The sequence below is a fragment of the Dipodomys spectabilis genome, unplaced genomic scaffold, assembly GCF_019054845.1.
Source record: "Dipodomys spectabilis isolate Male_0828 unplaced genomic scaffold, ASM1905484v1 ptg000137l, whole genome shotgun sequence".
NCBI classification, from domain to species: domain Eukaryota; kingdom Metazoa; phylum Chordata; class Mammalia; order Rodentia; family Heteromyidae; genus Dipodomys; species Dipodomys spectabilis.
The window spans coordinates 7,688,907-7,709,344 of record NW_024870814.1 but is presented as its reverse complement, the minus strand read 5'-3'; the positions used below and the strand labels follow the sequence as shown (position 1 = coordinate 7,709,344).

At 45.2% G+C, this 20,438-nt stretch overlaps 1 protein-coding gene across 1 annotated transcript in view; it reads right to left on the bottom strand.

Moving 5' to 3' along the window:
- The window catches only part of Smyd1 (SET and MYND domain containing 1), a 33,975-nt gene extending 16,403 nt beyond the window's left edge, over nucleotides 1-17,572 (bottom strand). Inside the window, exons 1-4 of the mRNA XM_042690466.1 lie at nucleotides 17,361-17,572; nucleotides 6,504-6,680; nucleotides 4,226-4,439; nucleotides 1,455-1,585 (exon numbers count right to left, since the gene is read on the bottom strand). Of these exons, the coding sequence (XP_042546400.1) occupies nucleotides 1,455-1,585; nucleotides 4,226-4,439; nucleotides 6,504-6,680; nucleotides 17,361-17,497 (659 nt within the window). The 5' untranslated portion in view covers nucleotides 17,498-17,572. The remainder of the gene's footprint in view (nucleotides 1-1,454; nucleotides 1,586-4,225; nucleotides 4,440-6,503; nucleotides 6,681-17,360) is intronic.
- Between the last annotated feature and the right edge of the window lie 2,866 nt (nucleotides 17,573-20,438).

The window sequence follows — 20,438 nt, the reverse complement described above, 5'->3', positions numbered from 1 at the left end:
AAGAGGGACATCTAGAAAGTTGGACCCTGTATATGACTAAATTTGATCTGCTCTCTGCTAACTAGGCTAAGCTCATTAGACTACAGGACTACAGGCCTCTTGGAGGATTCCATGAAGTTCAGCCAAATGACCCAGAGAGGCTTAGGAAATGAAACACAGAGCCTGGAAAATGTTACCATCAGTGTACAAAGTGAACTTTCTTAGCCCCAGCATCTTTCTCAATTGCTTTAGAGCCTGACTTTAGAAATAGAGGAGAAAGGGGAAATTAGAGTCATTGCTAGGTGAAGGCTTGAGCCTGATTCTCGGTAGAGACATGGAAACCATAATTTCTGGTGTCTAGGTTTGGGGATAGGAAGGAGGAAGCTACTCATGTTGAAGGCTGAATCAGCTTGTTTCTGTTATACAAGATCATCTCTAAGAGCATACGCAATGAATATAGCTCAGGCCTCCTTCCTCGGATTTCTCCAGCGTGAACCATGGACAAAACCAGGTGCTTGGAGCAGGGAGTATGGCTTACTGGTGCTTGCCTAGCATGCATGACGCCCTGAGTTCAATTCCTCAGTACCACATAAGCAGAAAAAAACAGAAGTGGTGCTGTGACTTAAGTGGCAGAATGCTAACCTTGAACAAAAGAAGCTCAGGGACAGTGCCCAGGCCCTGAGTTCAAGCCCCCATTGACTGATCCCTCAGGACTGGCAAAAAAAGGGTGCTCATCTCATTGACTGATCCCTCTCTATTCACATCCCATCTGCAGGATCCAGTCTTTGCCCTCATGTCCTTCATTTGTGTTATCCTCAGGGCAGAATTGTGAGGGCCACATCCCCCAGGGTCCTTTGTTCTCTGGTCTTCTGGAGTTGGAGGAGTCCAGAAGGTTGGAGGACAGTCTACCGTGGTTCCAGTAGTGACTGGCTTCTCTGCTGGCATGGTTGTAACCACAGCTGAGCTGCCAGGGCCCCTCTGCCATGGTTTAGGCTCTCACTGGCTATAGAAAGGGAGTGGACGCCAGTGAACTCTATTTGTCCCTCTAAGACTAGAGGCTATAGAGTTTTCCTGTGCTCTAGACCTTGACTGCTTGCCATTCCTGTTCAATTCCTAAATCCTGTCTACACTACTATTGTTCTCATTAAATTCTCTGTGGATAGATCCCTTTGAGTGTGCCTTCCAACATACATTCTTGCCAAGCCATTCTTAAGCATTCTCTGATGTCGTTTCTAGGTAAGCAACCATAAGCTTCAAGTTTATCTAAGTAGCCTTGAGAAAGAGACAAATTTAAAACATCCCAATGGAATTCCTTACTCAATTTTTTTCTCCTAGCCACAATTAATCTAGAATGAGATTTAGGGTTGCTGAACATTGGACATCCATGGCTCAAGTTCAAATTCAAGTCTGACTCTTGAACCAAAGAAGACCCCAATGTCCTCCTCCCCATCTCACACCCCAGGCCCAGTACTCACTTGCCATTATTGAATATGACCGTGCAATTGGGCCAGCAGTCATGGTTCACCAGGCCAAGGTTGGGGAAGATGCCCACACCCACCGCCTGCAGGCCTCTCTGGTCACTGAGGGTGAAGCCATTGCAGTTAATCTACCCAGAAGAGAGGACAAAAGAGTCGGTCAGCAGGTAGAGGTAGGGTAGAACACCATCCTAGCTATTGCAAGTGTAAATCTTAAAAGTGTCAGCCTGGAGTTACTTGGAGAGTCTGGAAACAATCTCTTACTCTCTATGGGACTCCACATGACCCACAAAATGGAACACCATTATGGAAGCTCTCAGTGGCTGTGTTCTAGAAGGGCTAAAGATGGAAATGTTGAATTCCTTTTTCTGCATTTGAGTTTTACATGAGGACTCCTCGGTGTCTTTGTTTTGCTCTCCATTCCCTGCCCACTTGCCTTGCCGGTTTGGATGTACACATGTGTATCAAGTGTGTGTCTGTGTGTTCCAGTATATTCAAGTGTATTGTATACACATGTGCGTGTACAAGTAGAGGCTTTGGCACCAGGCAGACTGCTTCTAGACATTTCTTAACCATCAGCTAACCAGACAGCCCTCAGAGATTATGAAGCTTCTCTAGTTCCAGGTCTGCCTATGAAATCAGAATATTGAATAATTAACCTTACCTTGTATTGTAAAGATTGCATGGAATAATGTAGCATGGGAATCTGGGATGACACATTTACATGGCACTATGGCTGGGTTTTGGTGCTCGGATAGTTTATTTGGTGAAACATCATTTATGTTTCTGTGAAGCTATTTCTTTTTGGATAAGATTAACATTTAAATTGGAGAATTTTGAGGAAAAGCAGATTGTCTTCCCCAATGAGGGTGGGTCTCATCTAATCAGTTAAAGATCTATTTTCTTTTTTCTTTTCAGTCAGTAAGGGAGCGGCTTGAATTCCAGGCCTGAGAACTGTTACTGAGGTTTTTTTGCTCAAGGCTAGCACTCTACCACTTCAAGCGACAGCTCCAGTGGTCAAGTGGAGATAAGAGTCTCACAGAGGGCTGGGAAGGTGGGTCGGTGGTAGAGTGCTTACCTTGCATGCATGGGGCCCTGGGTTCAATTCCTCAGCACCACGTAAGCAGAAAAAGGCAGAACTGGTGCTGTGGCTCAAGTGGTAGAGCACCAGCCTTGAACCGAAGAACTGAAGAACTAAGGGACAGTGCCCAGGCCCATTGTTCAGGCCCCATGACCAAAAAAAAAAGTCTAACAGACTTTTATCAAAGCCAGCTGGGCCTAGCTTTGAACTATATTGCTCAGATCTCAGCCTCCTAAGTAGCTAGGATTACAGACCTAAGCCACTACTGCCTGGCTAGTTAAAGATCTTAATAGAATAGAGATTGACTTTTCCTGAGCAAGAAGGAATTGGGCTGAGAGGGTAGCTTAGTGGTAGAGTGCTTGCCTCGCATGCATGAAGCCCTGGGTTCAATTCCTCAGTACCACATACACAGAAAAAGCCAGAAGTGGTACTGTTGCTCAAGTGGTAATAGTGCTAGCCTGGAGCCAAAGAAGCTTAGGTAGAGTGCTCAGGCCCTGAGTTCAAGCTCCAGGACTGGCAAAAAAAAAGAAGAAGAAGAAGAAGAAGAAGGAATTATGTCAGAAGATGGCCTTTGAATGAACTGCAGCTCTTCCTTAGTTGTCCAAACCCCAACAGTGTATGAGCTGACTTCTCAAAATAAACAACCCCATCTCTATCTTTTTCTGCATGTGTTCATGCTGTTCTTGACGTTGTTACTGTTACTATAACCTCTCTCTTCAGCCTAATCATCAACACCATGTAAGGCATGGCCCACCATACAGAAGCCATCCACACATACCCCAAAGCCCAAGGCCTGAGGCTCCTGATCCACCAGGCTCCTCCATCTAGTTCCTGGACTCCTGTGCCCTTGCTTGCTTCTGTCCTTCCAGCCAGGAAGGCCTGACTCACTGCTTCAGGCTCCCCAAACATTCTGCCCAGGAGACATGAGAAAGGGTCTTCTTTCTAAAGTGAGTGATGGGCAGACCATAATGTGGACCAAGTCTTTGTTTTCAGGAGAAAACTGAGAAGGTACAGATAGACCAGAAGATTAATTACCATCTAAGTCCAGTACTCAGAGAATGACAAATGAGTAGTTTGTAGAAGGGGTAACAATGTGAGTTAGGGTATAAATGATGTAGTAAGAAGACCAGAAAGAGTGTAGACAAGGGGTCTTAATTTTAAGCTTCTGTCCCCTCCAGCCCTTTTGGCCACCTTTCCTGATGTCTGGAAACTTCTTGACTGGGCAATGCCAGCTGTAACCATGGCCCATCTTTTATTAAGGGTTAAGAACTCTGAATTTTTTTTGGGGGGGGGTCACTTGTGGGGCTTGAACTCAGGGCCTGGACACTGTCCCTGAGCCTCTTTGTGCTCAAGGCTAGTGCTCTACCACTTGAGCCACAGTGCACTCCCAGTTTTTGAGTAGTTTATTGGAGATGTGTGTTTTATGGGGAATTTTCTGGCTTTAAGCCACAATCCTCAGATCTCAGCCTACAGAGTAGCTAGGATTACAGGTGTGAGTCACCAGCACCCAACGTTTATGTTTTTTAATGGGGACATTTAAGGTTCTGTCAGAAGGACTAGCAGGTGTTTTGGCTATATCTGGGAAGTACAGGGCAGATTCCAACAATCCTTGGCTGCCTAGGTTAGATCCGATTGACAAGAGGAGGGCGCTGGAGGAGAGAGGACAAGGAACCAGGGCACAGGGCCATACCACTCCAAAGATGTGAGAGATGTATTGCATGCTGAACTGCTGGCCCTGGGGCGGCCAGTACTGCAGGAACGTGTCCACATCCATCCGCAGCTCCTTCTTCTCCTCCTCCCCAAAGTTCTCCACGTGGTTCTGCAAGTCATCCACCGACACCAGGCAGCCCTCCGTGAGCCCCGTGCCCTCTCTCTCCACCCGCCACATGATGCGGGCAGCCAGTCTGTGGGAAGGGACAGATTTTGTCTGAGAGGCCACACCCACCACATGGTCTTCCAGGCTTTCATTCAACAAACACCGGGTGCCTCAGAGGCCAGGCAGTGTCAGGCTCTTGAACTACATGAATGGACAATCTATCATAACGTTTCTTATGATAGGGGAGATATAAGTAAACAACATTGTTTTGAGTAGTGTTAAATGCTGGGCAGAAAATGGGTAACAAGATGGAGAGAAATGAAGTGGCTTGGACTGATAAACAGCAAGAAGACACAGAGGGTTGAATAGAGGAGTGGAGAGCAGGAGCTAGACCACTCAGGGCCTGGGGACATGGAGAGGGACAGCAGTCTGGTGTCTCCTAACAGTACAGCTTACTGGTAGGGAGCTGGGTAAATTGCATCTGGGCATAATACATTCTGCCACCCCTCCAGAAGTACTTGGAGGGGTGTGTAGGGTGGGGGAGAGCTTGAATTCAGAGCCTCACACTCTTTTTTTTTTTTTTGGTCCGGTTGTGGGGGCCTGAACTCTGGGCCTGGGCGCTATCCCTCAGCTCTTCAGCTCAAGGCTAGTGCTCTACCACTTGAGTCACAGTGCCACTTCCGGGTTTTTTCTTTTTGCTTATGTAGTGCTGAGGAATCGAACCCAGGGCCTCAGGCATGCAAGGCAAGCGCTCTACCACTGAGCCAGCTTCCCAGCCCATCACACTCTTAATTAGCTTTTTTTCTCAAGGTTAGTGCTTTCCTACTTGAAGCACTAATTCCAATTGCATCTTCTTTTTCTGTTTAATTGGAGACGAACTCTCCCAAAGTGTCTGCCCAGCCAAGCTCACTTCCAAACCTCTATCTTCAGCCATCAGCCTCCTGAGTAGCTAAGATCATAGGCTTGAGTTGACAGCTCCAACTGAACTAATTCTTAATGATAGGACAGAGAGAAAGTGGAGAAGACAGCCTTAGGGGATAAATAGCATAAGCAAAGGTCCAGAGGTAGCCATGGATAGAGCCTATTCAGGAAGCAGGAAGAGGCCTGGCCAGACTAGAGCAGAGGGATCTGGGGAAGGAGAGGGAAGGCGGGACAGGAGGAGGTCTAGAAAGCAGGGAGCTTCACGACTAGGCCTTCCTTTTTAACTGTTAGGCAGCTCTGTCCCACAAAGTGAATCCTGTGACCTAGGGACACAGTGTCTCTCTGCCACCCACTGTGCTGTCCAGGTCCCTGGGAGGGGCTGATGGGCCCTGATCAGATCAAGTCCCACCTCTTGGCAAACTACAAGCCCTTTTCTTGTCTCATTTAGGTCAGAGGTATTTCTGGAGACTTGACCTACGTGAGTCCATAAGTGCCTGGGAACCAACGTGTCCCTACATGGAGTCCTGAGCAGCTTGAGAATGAAAGAAGACTCCATGCCTAGCTTCAGTGGCTCACACCTGTCACCCTAGCTACTCAAGAGGCTGAGATCTAGGATCATCGTGGTCTGAAGCCATCCTAGGCAGAAAAGCCTATGAGACTCTTATCCACTGATCTACTAAAAATGCTGGAAGTAGAGCAGTGACTCAAGTGATAGAGTGCTAGCTAGCCTTGAGTACAAAAGCTCAGAGATAGCGCTCAGGCCCGGAGTTCAAGACCTAGGACTAGCAAAATGAAGAGAAGAGAGGGGAAATGCAGTCAATAATTCAATGTATAATCCTACAAAATTAAGAAGAGTGAGAGAAGGAGTGGATAGGGAAGGAGAGGGTGAGAATGTTGAAAGGAATCACACTGATCACGATGCATTGTATTAACAAACTGCTTTGTTAAACGGAAGGAGGAGGAGGAATAAGAGGAGGTGAGGCTGGGGCTCCAGATTAGGTGTGGAAAAGACCTGTAGCCTCTAAGTCCTAGGCCTGCTTCATCAGGGGCAGCCGCAGCTGTAGACCCCCAGCTCTCCCTGGTAGATCCAAGGGCATGATTGGAAGAAGGGACCATCAGGTCTCTTGGACGCTCTTTTCCACAGCCAGTGCCAGTGTTGTCCTGCCACCATCCTGTCTTGACGTGTGGAACTCCCAAGCCCGCCCGCCCCCAACCCCCACCCAACTCTGACCTGATGTTCTCATTGGGCACCTTTCCAAATCTCTTGATGGCGGAACACTCGTTCTTATGGTTCAGCCAGGCATCCTTCTGGCAGGTGCGGTCACAGTAATGGGCGAACTTGCACTGTCCGCAGCGATGGAGCTTCTCCTGCCTCTTGAAGCAGGTGTGGCACACAAAATTAATGAGGCTGCCCATGGAGGAAGAAAACACAGGGTTAATGGGGGGCTCTCTTGGAACATTTTCTCTTGTTACAAGACATGAGCATTGGCTGCGTGAGCTAGAAAAAAAAAAAAAAAGACTGCTTTGGGGTCATGGTCTAGTGGCACAGATTAGGACTTGAATTTGATAATGGGTTTTATTTTTGTTTTGTTTGACACAGCCCTAAGGTGGAGAACATATTGTATAATGAGAAACAGGGATCAAGAATATAGAAGGGGGGGGGCTGGGAAGGTGGCTCAGTGGTAGAGCGCTTGCCTTGCATGCAAGAGGCCCTGGGTTCGATTCCTCAGCACCACATAAGCAAAAAGAAAAAAGCTGGAAGTGGCGCTGTGGCTCTAATGGTAGAGCGCTAGCCTTGAGCTGAAGAGCTGAGGGACAGCGCCCAGGCCCGGAGTTCAGGCCCCACAACCATACCCCCCAAAAAAAAAAAAATATATAGAAGGGGGCCAGGCGCCAGTGGCTCACGCCTGTAATCCTAGCTACTCAGGAGGCTGAGATCACGGTTCAAAGCCAGCCCAGGCAGGAAAATCTATGAGACTCTTTTTTTTTTGGGGGGGGGGGCGGTCATGGGGCCTGAACTCTGGGTCAGCTGTTCAGCTCAAGGCTAGCGCTCTACCACTTGAGCCACAGTGCCACTTCCGGCTTTTTTCTTTTTGCTTATGTGATGCTGAGGAATCGAACCCAGGGCCTCAGGCATGCAAGGCAAGCGCTCTACCACTGAGCCACCTTCCCAGCCCTCTATGAGACTCTTATCTCCAATAAACCACTAGAAAACCAGAAGTGGTGCTGTGGCTCAAGTGGTAGAGTGCTCACCTTGAGCTGAAGAGCACAGGGAAAGCACCCAGGCCCCACAACCGACAAAAAAAAAAAAAAAAAAAAAAGGGGTTCTGGTCTCTCCCTCCTGCTCCTGCTCCTGCTCCTGCTCCTGCTCCTCCTGCTCCTCCTCCTCCTGCTCCTGCTCCTGCTCCTCCTTCTCTTACTCCTCTTCCTTCTCGTGTGTGTTTGTGTGCATGTATATGTGTGCCCATCCTGGAGCTTGAATTCAGGGCCTGGATGCTGTCCCTGAGCTTCTTTTGCTCAAAGGTATCACTTTACCACTTGACTCACTTTAGCTTTCTGGGATGGGGGCGGGGTAGTTAATTGGAGATCAGAATCTCATGGAACATTCCTGCCTGGGCTGACTTTGAACAGAGATCCTCAGATCTCAGCCTCCTAAATAGCTAGGGTTACAGGCATGAGCTATGGGCACCAGGCTCTCCTTTTTTTTTCCTTCCTCTCTTTTTCTTTTAAATGTATTGTTATTATAAAGGTGAATACAGTTACTTAAGTCAAGCAACGACTACACTTTTTTCTACAATGTCACTCCTTCCCCAGCTCTCTCCCAGCTTTTCCTCCCATTCCCACCCACAAGTTTCTCCCTTTTCTAATAAAGCCACAAAGTTTCAATCATTAGAACTCCACATTGATGACTTTAATCTTAACTACTTCTAAATACCTGCCCTCTTAATAGCTCACAATAAAGATTAAATGCTACGCAGCAAACCTTGAGGACACACTCGGCTTCAAACTACAGCTGAGAGCCTAGTGGAAAGCACACAGCACTGGCCATGGCTTCCAGTCCTAGCTCTAAGCTGGTCTTTATCCTTCAAAATTATAGATTCCTGCTTTTCAAAATGAGGAGCTTGAGCTTTCAAATGGTCTTTTTGTTATAATCAGACTTTTCACAGAACTTTTGAAGTGACCTCAATGTGAGAGACACAATGCCTTCTGCAGGTAGGCTTATGGTCAGTTCATTTCACAGTGTCAATTCATGACCTCTACTGGACCAGCACTGGGATACAGTGAGCAAGTCACCCAAAACCCAAGCAAACATGTGGTCACCAGGTAATGTGCTGAATATTATGAAAAGGAAGTTTCTGAAACACGTCGGAAAAGACCCCAGAGGCATTTGTAGAACACACTGGAAGAGATCCCAGAGGAACCTGGGAGTCTTGAAATTTGTCATGGACCTCTTGCCAAAAAAATTATGTCATAGGTGTTATATGTCACCTCCCATATATGTGTGTGTGTGTGTATACATATATATATGTATAACAAATCACAATCTGATATGGTGGTAAATACCTATAATCCCAACCCTCAGGAGACTGACTTCAGGAGACTGACTTCAAGTTAAGGCCAACCTGGGCTATGTAGTTAAACTCTAACTCAAGAAAACCATAAAACAAAAGCAGAACACTTAGTTTGTGGCTGGCCAATTCTCATTGTCATGTACTTCTTTCCTGTGTTAAGTGTGACTTTGCCTTCCCAGGAAACACACTCCTGTACCCCAGTGTAGCCCTCTGGCTACAAGTCTGGCCAGGTCAGTTCCTTAAATATTTGCTAGCCACTGCTGCTGCTACTTCTCTGAGTTGAAGCCTCCCAGCTCCTTCAAATGTTCCTTGTACAGCTTCTGCTGACATGCCTCCAGCCATCAAACGAAGATGGGAATTACAGTGCAGTCAAGCAAGACACATGGGCATGGCTAGGGGTCAGGCTCCAGAACTAGACCAAGGCCAGGCCTGGTGGTCCACTGTGGCATCAAGAAGGGAAGTTGGGTTCTGGTGGCTCACACCTATAATCCTAGCTACTTAGGGGGCTGAGATCTGAGGATCATGGTTTGAAACCAGCCATGGCAGAGAAGTCCATAAGACTCTTATTTCCAAATAACCAACAAAACACTGGGAGTGGAAGTGTGGCTCAAGTGGTAGAGCACTGGATTTGAGCAAAAAAGTGCAGGGACAGCTCCCAGGCACTGAGTTCATGTCCCAGGACCAGCATAATTTAAAAACAAGCAAAAAAAAAAAAACCCAAAGAACAAAAATCATAGAGGAGAGAACAATTCTACCACTGAGCTATACTCTAAGCTTTGTTTTTTGCTTGTTTGTTTGTTTTTTAAACTGTTTAATCGATACATTCTAGTAGTAATAATCTTTCAACCTGGCAAGCCATCAAGAGGTGAATGGTCCCGGTGGGGACAAAGACATACTCCCCCTCCCCCATTGCTTCTGCCAGAGTGGGAGAGTGTTCAAAAGACTATAAAGTCCCCAAACCCCCTTTAAGATCCCAGGAGAAAGAGTGCTTATTCCCACCAGCCTTGGTACAGGGGTAGTGGGGGAATGATGACCTTCACAAGTATCTATCCTATCTCCTATTCACTCAAGTAGTAACTTACTTCATTCAGAACTTCACAATGTCAATGCAATGTTTCTCCCTCTCCCTCTCCCTCTCCCTCCTTCCCTCTCTCTCTCTCTCTCTCTCTCTCTCTCTCTCTCTCTCTACTGGGGCTTGAACTAAGGGCCTGAGCACTGTCCCTGAGCTTTTGTGCTCAAGGGACTTAAACTACAGCTCCACTTCTGGCATTTTGCTGGCTAATTGAAGGTAAGAATCTTATAGACTTTACTGTCTATGCTGGCTTTGAACAGTGATCCTCAGATCTCAGTCTCTTGAGTAGCTAAAACCCACTGGTGTCCATGGATTGGTGCTATTGGCTCCCTCCATTCACTTTTTTTTTAATTTTTATTTATTTTTTATTGTGAAAATACTGTACAGAGGGGTTACAATTACATGGGCAAGATAATGAGTACAATTCTTATCAAGCATTGTAGCCTCCTCCTTTGTTTCCCCTTCCCATCCCTTCCCATCCTTCCCCTGCCCCCCCCAATACTCCCCACCCCCCCAATTTGGGGGGGGGTCCAGTCCTGGGGCCTGAACTCTGGGCCTGGGTGCTGTCCCTCAGCTCTTCAGCTCAAGGCTAGTGCTCTACCACTTGAGCCACAGCGCCACTTCCGGCTTTTTTCTTTTTTGCTTATGTGGTGCTGAGGAATTGAACCCAGGGCCTCAGGCATGCAAGACAAGCACTCTACCACTGAGCCACCTTCCCAGCCCCTCCTCCATTCACTTTTTATATGCAAGTTTTCACCAAGCCCCTCTAGGGAAGTGGTGGTCATTATCCTCACAGGTATTATTCTTGGAAGTCCTGGCTGCTAGCCAGTGCTGCCAGCCCAGAGAACAGAAGGCCCCATACAGTCCACGCAATTTACCAGTACATCTTTTGCCTGCAGGAGGACCCCCACTCAGACCTTGTTCTGCAGCCCCACCCTGGGTTGCTGTTATCTGTCAGAGTTGAAAAGGCTGGAAAGGCAGCTGCTCCTCAGCGCCTTATTTGGAAATGATCAGTGACTGGCAGATAGATAAATACAAAGACAAGGTGTCTGCGTGCTAGACAGACAGCCTGCCACACCACTATCAAAGAGGACTGAGCCAAAGAAAGATTCTCCCTGTCTGGTCTTATTAACAAAAATGTAAGGGTAAAATTTTGTAGTACTAAATGTCAAGTCTAGCTGTGAATTTTGCTCTCTATCTTGACTAAATTTGCAAAAATGGTCTCAGATTGTCAACATAATTGATACACTTTGATGAGCTATGAATTTTCTAATTAACTTTTGCTTGCCATGATTTTTACATGCGTGATACTTTGATTAAACAAATATTAGTTTTTTACCATAATTATATTATAAAATGTTATTACCACTAAGGGAGTTTAGATTTTAAAAATCAAGTTAGATTTAATTGTATTTTTCTTACAAATAAAAATAAATTTGTAAAAAAGCTAAAAGGGAAAAAAAAATCCACAAAACTCTGAGCCTACCAAATAGTAGAGAATATTCCATCCTTTAAGTACCCACACTACCGTTTTTTAATTCCTTTTCTCATTTTCTTCCTTTTTACCTTTTCTCCCTCTTCCTCTCCTTCCCACCTTCCTTTCTTTCATAAGGATTTATTGAGCATCAATTACAGGCTTTATTATCACATGCTTCTTATCTATTATTGAGTTAGGAACAGAGGGCCTTAGATAAAGAGAATACTGGAGAATAAAGAGAATACTGGCCTTAGAGATAAAGAGAATACTTGCTTCCAGCAGTATCCAGGCTGAGCTGGTACAAAAATATAAGTAAAGAAGATGAGTTCCTAGTCCACAACTGGTGGAGACAATCAGAGGGACAATCAGCAGGGAGGTGAAGAGGATTTGCCTTGCTGGGATAAAGAAGAACTGAGTTTGTCCTCAGATAAGGTCAAGGTCTTCCAGAAAGAGGCCCTGGCTGTGTCAAAGTTTTGGAGTAGGGGCAAGCACAGCCACTCTAAGACATAGGAGTGGCTGTTGGGGGATCATAGGAATCATAGTGAGAAATGATGTTGGAAAGACAATCTGTGAGGGATCTGGAATACGTCCTCTGCAGTACGTTGCAATTGCAGACAATTTGCAACATGACCAGATTGATGTGTCTATGTAATTTTTCAGTGACTTCTGTCAGCCCCTGAGGGGCATTGCTGTGTTCATGTTGCATTACTATACCTAGGTGTAAGTTAGACACTTCAGCTTCCTTGTTCAGGAATAGCGTGGGCCCTTTTTATTTTGTTTGTTGAAGCAGAGTCTTGCCATGTAACCCAAGCTGGCTTCTAACTCACAATCCTCCTACTTCAGCCTCCCATTCATACTGGAATTACAGCCAGTGCACATAACACCTCCTCCTGTATGTATTTCTGTGCATCCTCTGTGTTCACACTCCTCATCCCAAGTTCAAGTCATATCCCCAGACGTAAATGAGTGGAGATGGCCTCATTGTGGAGGTAGGTGGTATAGTCTAGGTTTAAAAGGAAATTTTTGCCAGATATGGTAATATCTGGGGAGGGGAGGGAAGGGGAAAAGGGGAAGAAGAAGAAAAAAGAGAAGAAAGGAAGGGAAGGGATTGGAAGAGAGGGAAAAGGAGAAGAGGAGAAAAAAAGAAAGAGAAGAGGCTATTACTCCTAAACTTTAGAATCTGAGGACTATTCAGTAGATGTTTCAACAATGGCACTCACAGCAGGCTGTCACACAACAGCATGTCTTTCCTAAAAGCAAAAGTCTAAATTTACTATGGTTATCCTCAATAACCAAGAGCAAACATCAAAAGGGAAATATATATATACCTATATATATATATTTCATATAGCAGTTTTATGTGCAATGGCTTCAAACTGGAAATGATCTCTGGATCATTTAGCAGGTGCATGGCTCAACAAACTTGTCCATACACATGGGGTACTACACAGCAACAAAAAGGAAGGAGCCACGGGTACATGGAACACCTGCCTGAGTCTCCACAGAATTATGACTGTGCAACAAGACAGTCCCAAAAGGTGACACACTGTCTGGTCCCACTTAAACAACACTGTAATGATAGAGTTACAGAAATGGAGACTATATGACTGTGCTAGGGTTGTCAGGGATTATGGAGGAGGTGGGGACAGGGGAGAAGTGGGTGTGGCTATACAAGGACCTCCTGCAAGGCCTGGGTATTTAGGGACACTTAAAAAAAATAATTTTAGGGCTGAGAAGGTGGCTCAGTGGTTAAAGCGCTTGCCTTGCATGCCTGAGGCCCTGGGTTCGATTCCTCAGCACCACATAAGAAAAAAGCCGGAAGTGGCGCTGTGGCTCAAGTGGTAAAGAGCTAGCCTTGAGCTGAAGAGCTGAGGGACAGCACCCAGGCCCAGAGTTCAGGCTCCACGACTGGACCCAAAAAAAAAAAAAGCACAAAAAAATAATAATTTTAGGGCTGGGAAGGCAGCTCAGTGGTAGAGCGCTTGCCTTGCATGCCTGAGGCCCTGGGTTCGATTCCTCAGCACCACATAAGCAAAAAGAAAAAAGCCGGAAGTGGGGCTATGGCTCAAGTGGTAAAGAGCTAGCCTTGAGCTGAAGAGCTGAGGGACAGCGCCCAGGCACAGAGTTCAGGCTCCACGACTGGACCCAAAAAAAAAAAAAAAAAAGCACAAAAAAATAATAATTTTAGGGCTGGGAAGGCAGCTCAGTGGTAGAGCGCTTGCCTTGCATGCCTGAGGCCCTGGGTTCAATTCCTCAGCACCACATAAGCAAAAAGAAAAAAGCCAGAAGTGGCACTGTGGCTCAAGTGGTAGAGTGCTAGCCTTGAGCTGAAGAGCTGAGGGACAGCACCCAGGCCCAGAGTTCAGGCTCCACGACTGGACCCAAAAAAAAACAAAAAACAAACAAAAATAATAATAATTTTAGGGCTGGGAAGGCAGTTCAGTGGTAGAGCACTTGCCTTGCATGCCTGAGGCCCTGGTTTCAATTCCTCAGCACCACATAAGCAAAAAGAAAAAAGCCAGAAGTGGCACTGTGGCTCAAGTGGTAGAGTGCTAGCCTTGAGCTGAAGAGCTGAGGGACAGCACCCAGGCCCAGAGTTCAGGCCCCACGACTAGACCAAAAAAATAATAATAATAATAATAATAATTTTAGAGCTGGAAAGGTGGCTCAGTGGTAGAGTGCTTGCCTTGCATGCATGAGGCCCTGGGTTCCATTCCTCAGCACCACATAAACAGAAAAAGCTGGAAGTGGCGCTGTGGCTCAAGTGGTAGAGCGCTAGCCTTGAGCTGAAGAGCTCAGGGACCGCGCCCAGACCTAGAGTTCAGGCCCCACAACTGACAAAATAATAATAATAATAATTTCATTGTTATTATTAAAGAGTTGTACAGAGGAGCTACTGTTTCATAAGTCAGATGATGAGTACATTTCCTTCTTTTCTTTTTTTTGACAATGTCATGAAGAGGCTATTCTTTAACAAATATTTTAACAAACACATATTTCTTCATTTTCTGAACAAATAGTTCAGGAATTTACCTAATCCTTTTATGAAATTACTTCCATTTATAGATCATTTGTCCTCCACCACTCCTTCCCCAGCTGTTCCCAGATTAGAGGCTGTCAGTGTGCTCTGTGTGCCAGGGCTGCTCCTGGCTTCCCACAGGCACATAGAGAACCACATAGATACCCAGCCCAGCTGTCCCCACTGGGTGCTAAGAAGCTCATCCCTGTTTCCATGTTCACAAACAGCCTGCCTATCACCAAGTTCCTTAAAAGTTCTCAACTTGACAGGCACTGATGGCTCATACCTGCAATCCCAGCTACTCAGGAGGTTGAGATCTGAGCATGGCAATTTGAAGCCAGCCCAAGAGGGAAAGTATATAAGATTCTTATCTCTAACAAAACTACCAACAAGAAGTAGTAGTGTAGCTGTGACTCAAGTGGTAGGGTGCTAGCCTTGAGCAAATAAAGCCCAGGGACAGTGCCTAGACCCTGAGTTCAAGCCCCAGGACTAGCAAAAAAATTTTAATAAATGAAGTTCTCAACTTTTCCCTCACACATCTTCTCCCTAACCCTGAATATGAGCATCCTAGGCACTTTGGTCCGCTTAAGCAGACTCATTTAAAGCTGGTTACATTTTTCAAATATTTTGTTATTATAAAGGTGATGTACAGAGGGGTTGCAATTATATAAGTCAGGTAAAGAGTACATTTCTTGCCAGGCTCTGGTGGCTCACACCTGTAATCCTAGCTACTCAAGAAGCTGAGGTCTGAAAATCATGGTTCGAAGCCAGCCCAGGTAGGAAAATTCATGAGACTCTTATCTCTAATAAACTACTCAGAAAAAGCCAGAAGTGGTGCTGTGACTTCAGTGGTAGAGTGCTAGCCTTGAGCACAGAGAGGCTCAGGGACAAAACCCAGGCCCTGAGTTCAAGCTCCCGGCCCCCTTCCCTCCTAGTCTCCTAGTTTTTCCCTCCCATCCCTACCCACAAGTTGTATTAGTTCATATTCAACATAATGTCTAATGAGTACCACTGCTAGATTTGCTTACTCTTTGTCCCTCCATTTCTCTGCCTCCCAAAGACAGATAAAAGAGTAAATAAGACAAGGCTGGGAATGTGACTTAGTGGTAGACTACTTGTCTAGCATGCATGAAGCCCTGGGTTCAAGTCCTCAGTACCACATAAACCAAAAAAGCTGGAAATGGCACTGTGGTTCAAGTGGTAAAGTGCTGGCCTGAGTTTGAGCCCAAGTACTGGACAAAAGAAATGAAAGGGAAACAGCAATAAAGAAAAAAAACTCTTGTTTCCATTTCCTGGAGTTCATTTCCATAAGTATTATTCTGTATGAACAGAGGTGCATAGGCATTGCCCTTTGTGTTCCTCTCCTAAGAGTATCCTCCTTTGGTCTCACTATGTGAAAGCTGGTCACATTTGAAGAATTTATACTTTTATTTAATGTTTATTTTAAAAATTCAAAGAAGTGTTAGAGCACATTCTTAGTATGTGCAAGATCCTGGGTTGATGAGCTGAGAAGTTGACCCAGTGGTAGAGTGCTTGCCTCGCATGCATGAGGCCCTGGGTTCGATTCCTCAGTACCACATAAGCAGAAAAAAGCCAGAAGTGGTGGTGTGGCTCAAGTGGTAGAGTGCTAACTTTGAGCTGAAGAGCTGAGGGGCAGTGCCCAGTCCCAGAGTTCAAGCCCCACCACCAGACCCCCCCCCCCAAAAAAAATGATCCTGGGTTGAGTCCAAAGAACAGAGAGAAAAGGAACTTGCTGTTGCCAGTGGCTCACGCACCTGTAATCCTAGTTAGTCATGCAGCTTAGATCTGTAGATCCCACTTCAAAGCCAGCTGGGCAGAAAAATGATACTTTTATCTCCAATTAACCAGCAGAAAGCCAGAAGTGAACTTGTGGCTTAAGTGGCAGAGCTCTGGCCTTGAGCAAAAAAAGTTTAGGGACAGCATTAGTGTCCAGGCCCTGAATCCAAGCTCCAGTACTGGCACACGCACGCGCGCGCGCGCACACACACACATACACACACACACACACACACACACACACACACACGAGGAGGAAGAGGAAAATGAGGAGGAGAAAAAGAATAAGAAGCAGCCACAAATGTCTCTTAATAGGAAAATAAGCAAGTGAGATGTCATGTATTATAAGGTAGAATATTTAGCAGTTAAACTCAGGATTAATACAGCTTATGAGTCAATACTGATAGAATTACATGTCATTTAAAGAAAGATATTTGAAGGCCTAAATATCTATAGACTAGTTTCCACAAGGATAAACATTTTAAAAAATGTTATTTAGAGAGGAAAATAATGTTTTAAAGTAACACATAAAGTATTATACTATTTCTATAAAAAGCAAAAATAGACAATCTATAGCTATACATCTTGATAAGAACAGACAGATACATGTAACAAACATTCTAGAAGGAAACACTTTAAAATCATCACATGGATTATCTCTAAGGAAAAGCATAGGAGACTAGGGTTGGACCAGACTCTTAACTTTTATTGAAAAGTAAAGAGGTGCCTGTGTTTTGTTACTTGTATATTTACAATTAATTTCTTACACTCTCAGCAACTTGTTTGCCATCTAATAGACTTCTAGCTTCTTGTATATACCAAAAGAAGCTAAAGAGTTTTCTATAAGAATATATTCCCCCAGAACCACACCCACCTTTCCACCCACAACACACCCTCCCAGCCAACTTCACCCCATTAAAAGAAGATGTCCCAAAGTCCTTGTTCACCTGCAACCCCTTTAGGGACCACAACAAATTCCAGGAAATGGCTCCTCACAGGAAGGGGAAAAAAGCACCAGCGTAACAGTGCCACTCTGTTAAGGATCCATAACCCTTCGCCCTTCCCTTAACGGTTTTGAGAGCAAAGCATTGGGAAATTCCTCACTCACTAGGCTAATGAAGGAGAGGATGGCCACTCCCCAGGTTTCGTACCTGTCAAAAACCACTGCAGAATATGCCCGCTCGGCAAAGATGACATCAGCCGCCCAAAACTCCTTTGTGGCCTTCAGACCCCTGCCTTTGCCCTCAGAAGTGAAGATCTCCACATTCTCCATGCCCCCTATTGTCATCTCAGAGCCTGTTAGGCCAGTGAGGTAGATATCACACTGCACCCAGCCTCTGGTGGCTGCTGCTATTTAGCACCTTCAGTGTCTCAAGAGCAGGACTATAAATGGACAGGCCACTTCCCCTTCCCCACCCCCCTGAGCCACTAGGCCCTTACCTCCCCCTCACCACTTTCCCTGGAAGCAGGCATGGGGAGGGAGCAAGAGGACAGTGACCTGATAGAAGTGACTATGAGTTCGTGTGGTCTTGGGATGGGTACTGCCAAGGTTTGAAAAGCTTGTTTTCAAGAAGAAACTATCTGCATGTGCCAAGTTCTAGACTTGCAGCCGTGTTCAGCTTGAGTTGGAACAAGGAGCTCTTGGTCAGTAGGGTATTTTTAGCAGCCAGATGCCTCTGTCAGTCTAAAGCAGCTGGTTAGAGTGGTCCAAGAGAAGAGACAAGGTGATATTTGCTGCTCTGGGACCCTTCAGCTGTCAGACTCACCCTTTCTCGGGTAAGATAGGCCCCTTGCCCTACCAACCCCCACACCCACATTCCTCCATCCAGGAATGTTGGCAGAAAGCCATAGAAACTAAACCAAGCCCTTTGGAATATACATATATATTCTACAAGGGTATCTCTTCTTTCCAACATCATCCCAACTTCAAGACATGGAGATCAGTTTCCCTCTTAGAATTGCTGATGTTACAGAATGTTGGATGTAGGCTGGGGACAATGAAGGCACACTTTTAAAATAATAACCCCTAAAAATCCCCATTGAACTAAATGTTACTTCTCTTTGGTGATGAGATAGGTATTACTGAAGTTAGGGCGGGGAGGGGGATGGAGGAAAAAAAGATAAAAAGCACTTGCAGATCTGGAGCTATGACTTATCTGTGTAATACTTTTAGCTTCCAGACACATCTGTTATAGTTTAAATGTGTCCATGGAGTTCATGTACTGGAAAGTGTAATCCTCAATGGCTCAGTGTAGAAAGGTAGAACTTTTAAATGATGTTAGCTCAGGAAGCTACACCCTCACAAATGAATTAATACCATTATCAGAACACTAACTCATATATTTTCTCTCTCTCCTCTCCCCCCCACCTCTCTTTCTCTCTCTGTGATGCCTCCCAGCATGTTGTGATACCAGCAAGAAGAATATCATCAAATCCAGCCCCTTCAACCTTGAGATCCATGAGTCAATACTTTTATTTATTATGTATTTCCCAGCCTCAGGTGTTCACAACGGCACACTTAATTATGTCATCTGGATCTATGAGTACTCACAAGCACTCATTTCTTTTTAAAAAAAAAATTACTGTAAAGGTGATATACAGAGGGGTTATAGTTACAGAAGCCAGGTAATGAGCACATTTCTTGTGAACTGTTACCCCTCCCTTATTTTTCCCCTCCCAACCACCCTCCTCCCCCAAGTTGTCTTTCCAATAAAGTGTCTAGTGAGTATCACCACTGAATTTCTGTGCTTCCTTTTCCCCTCCCCAAATCAGATAAACCTACATACAAGACAAAAGGTACAGAAATCAAACACAGCAACAAAAGAGAATAAACCAAAGGAAAAAAGAAACACAAACAACAAAACAACCTTGGGACTAAGAAGGTGGCTCAGTGGTAGAATGATTGCCTGCATGCATGAAGCCTGGGATTCGGTTGCTCAGCACATAAGCAGAAAAAGCCAGAAGTGGCGCTGTGGGTCAAGTAATAGAGTGTTAACCTTGAGCTGATGAGCCTAGGGACAACATCCAGGCCCAGAGTTCAGGCCCCACGACCGATTAAAAACAAACCAAAACAAAACAATAAAACAACATCTTGCAGTCTTGTACAAAAAAAAAAAAATACTCTTGTCTCCATTTCTTGTAGTTCATTTCAATAAGCATCACTTTATATGACCATATGCATAGAGCTATTAAGCCCTTGTGATTCTCTCCTAAGAATATTGTCCTTTTGCTGGGTGCTCTAGTACTCAGGAGGCTGAGATCTGAGGATCACTGTTCAAAGTCAGGGCAGGAAAGTCCATGGGGGGGAGGGGGGGGGTGTCAGGTCATGGGGCCTGAACTCTGGGCCTGGGCGCTGTCCCTCAGCTCTTCAGCTCAAGGCTAGCGCTCTACCACTTGAGCCACAGCACCACTTCCTGCTTTTTTTCTTTTTGCTTATGTGGTGCTGGGGAATTGAACCCAGGGCCTCATGCATGCAAGGCAAGTGCTCTACCACAGAGCCACCTTCCCAGCCCCGTTGTGAGAGATTCTTATCTCCAATTAACCACCAGAAAACTGGAAGTGGGGCTGTGACTCAAGTGCTCAAGTGGTAGAGCGCTCACTTTGGGCTGAAGAGCTCAGAAACAGTGCCGAAGCCCAGAGTTTAAGCCCCATGACTGACAAAAAAAAAAAAAAAAATCCTTTGTTCTCACTGTATAAATGTTTAGAATGCTACTTATTAATTATGTCTAAGTGTAATTATTTTGTCTTTTGCTATCAATTGGGATTACTTGTAGATTTATAGGCACATTCTAATTATTACAAATGAGGGAATCCATGCAGCCTATGTTTCTTTGGGTCTGGCTTACTTCACTTAATATAATTTTTTCCAGGTCTTTCCATTTCCTTACAAATGAAACAATGTCATTCTTTCTGATGGAAGAATTCCATTGTGTATATATACCATATTTTCTTTATCCATTCATCCACTGAGGAACATCTGTGTTGTTCCATAGCTTAGCTATTATTAAACAATGCACAAACATTCAATTCTCAGTCAAATAAAACTGAGTTTGAATTATTGTACAAGGGGGGGTGTGTACATGTGCATGTGTATACAAGTGTGTCAGCTATAGGTCTAGATCTTAGACCCTGGGATTCATCCCTTAGTTTTTTTGCTCAAGGCTCTTACTCTACTGCTTGAGCTACAGCCCCACTTCTAGATTCTTGCTTGTTAATTGGAGATAAGAGTC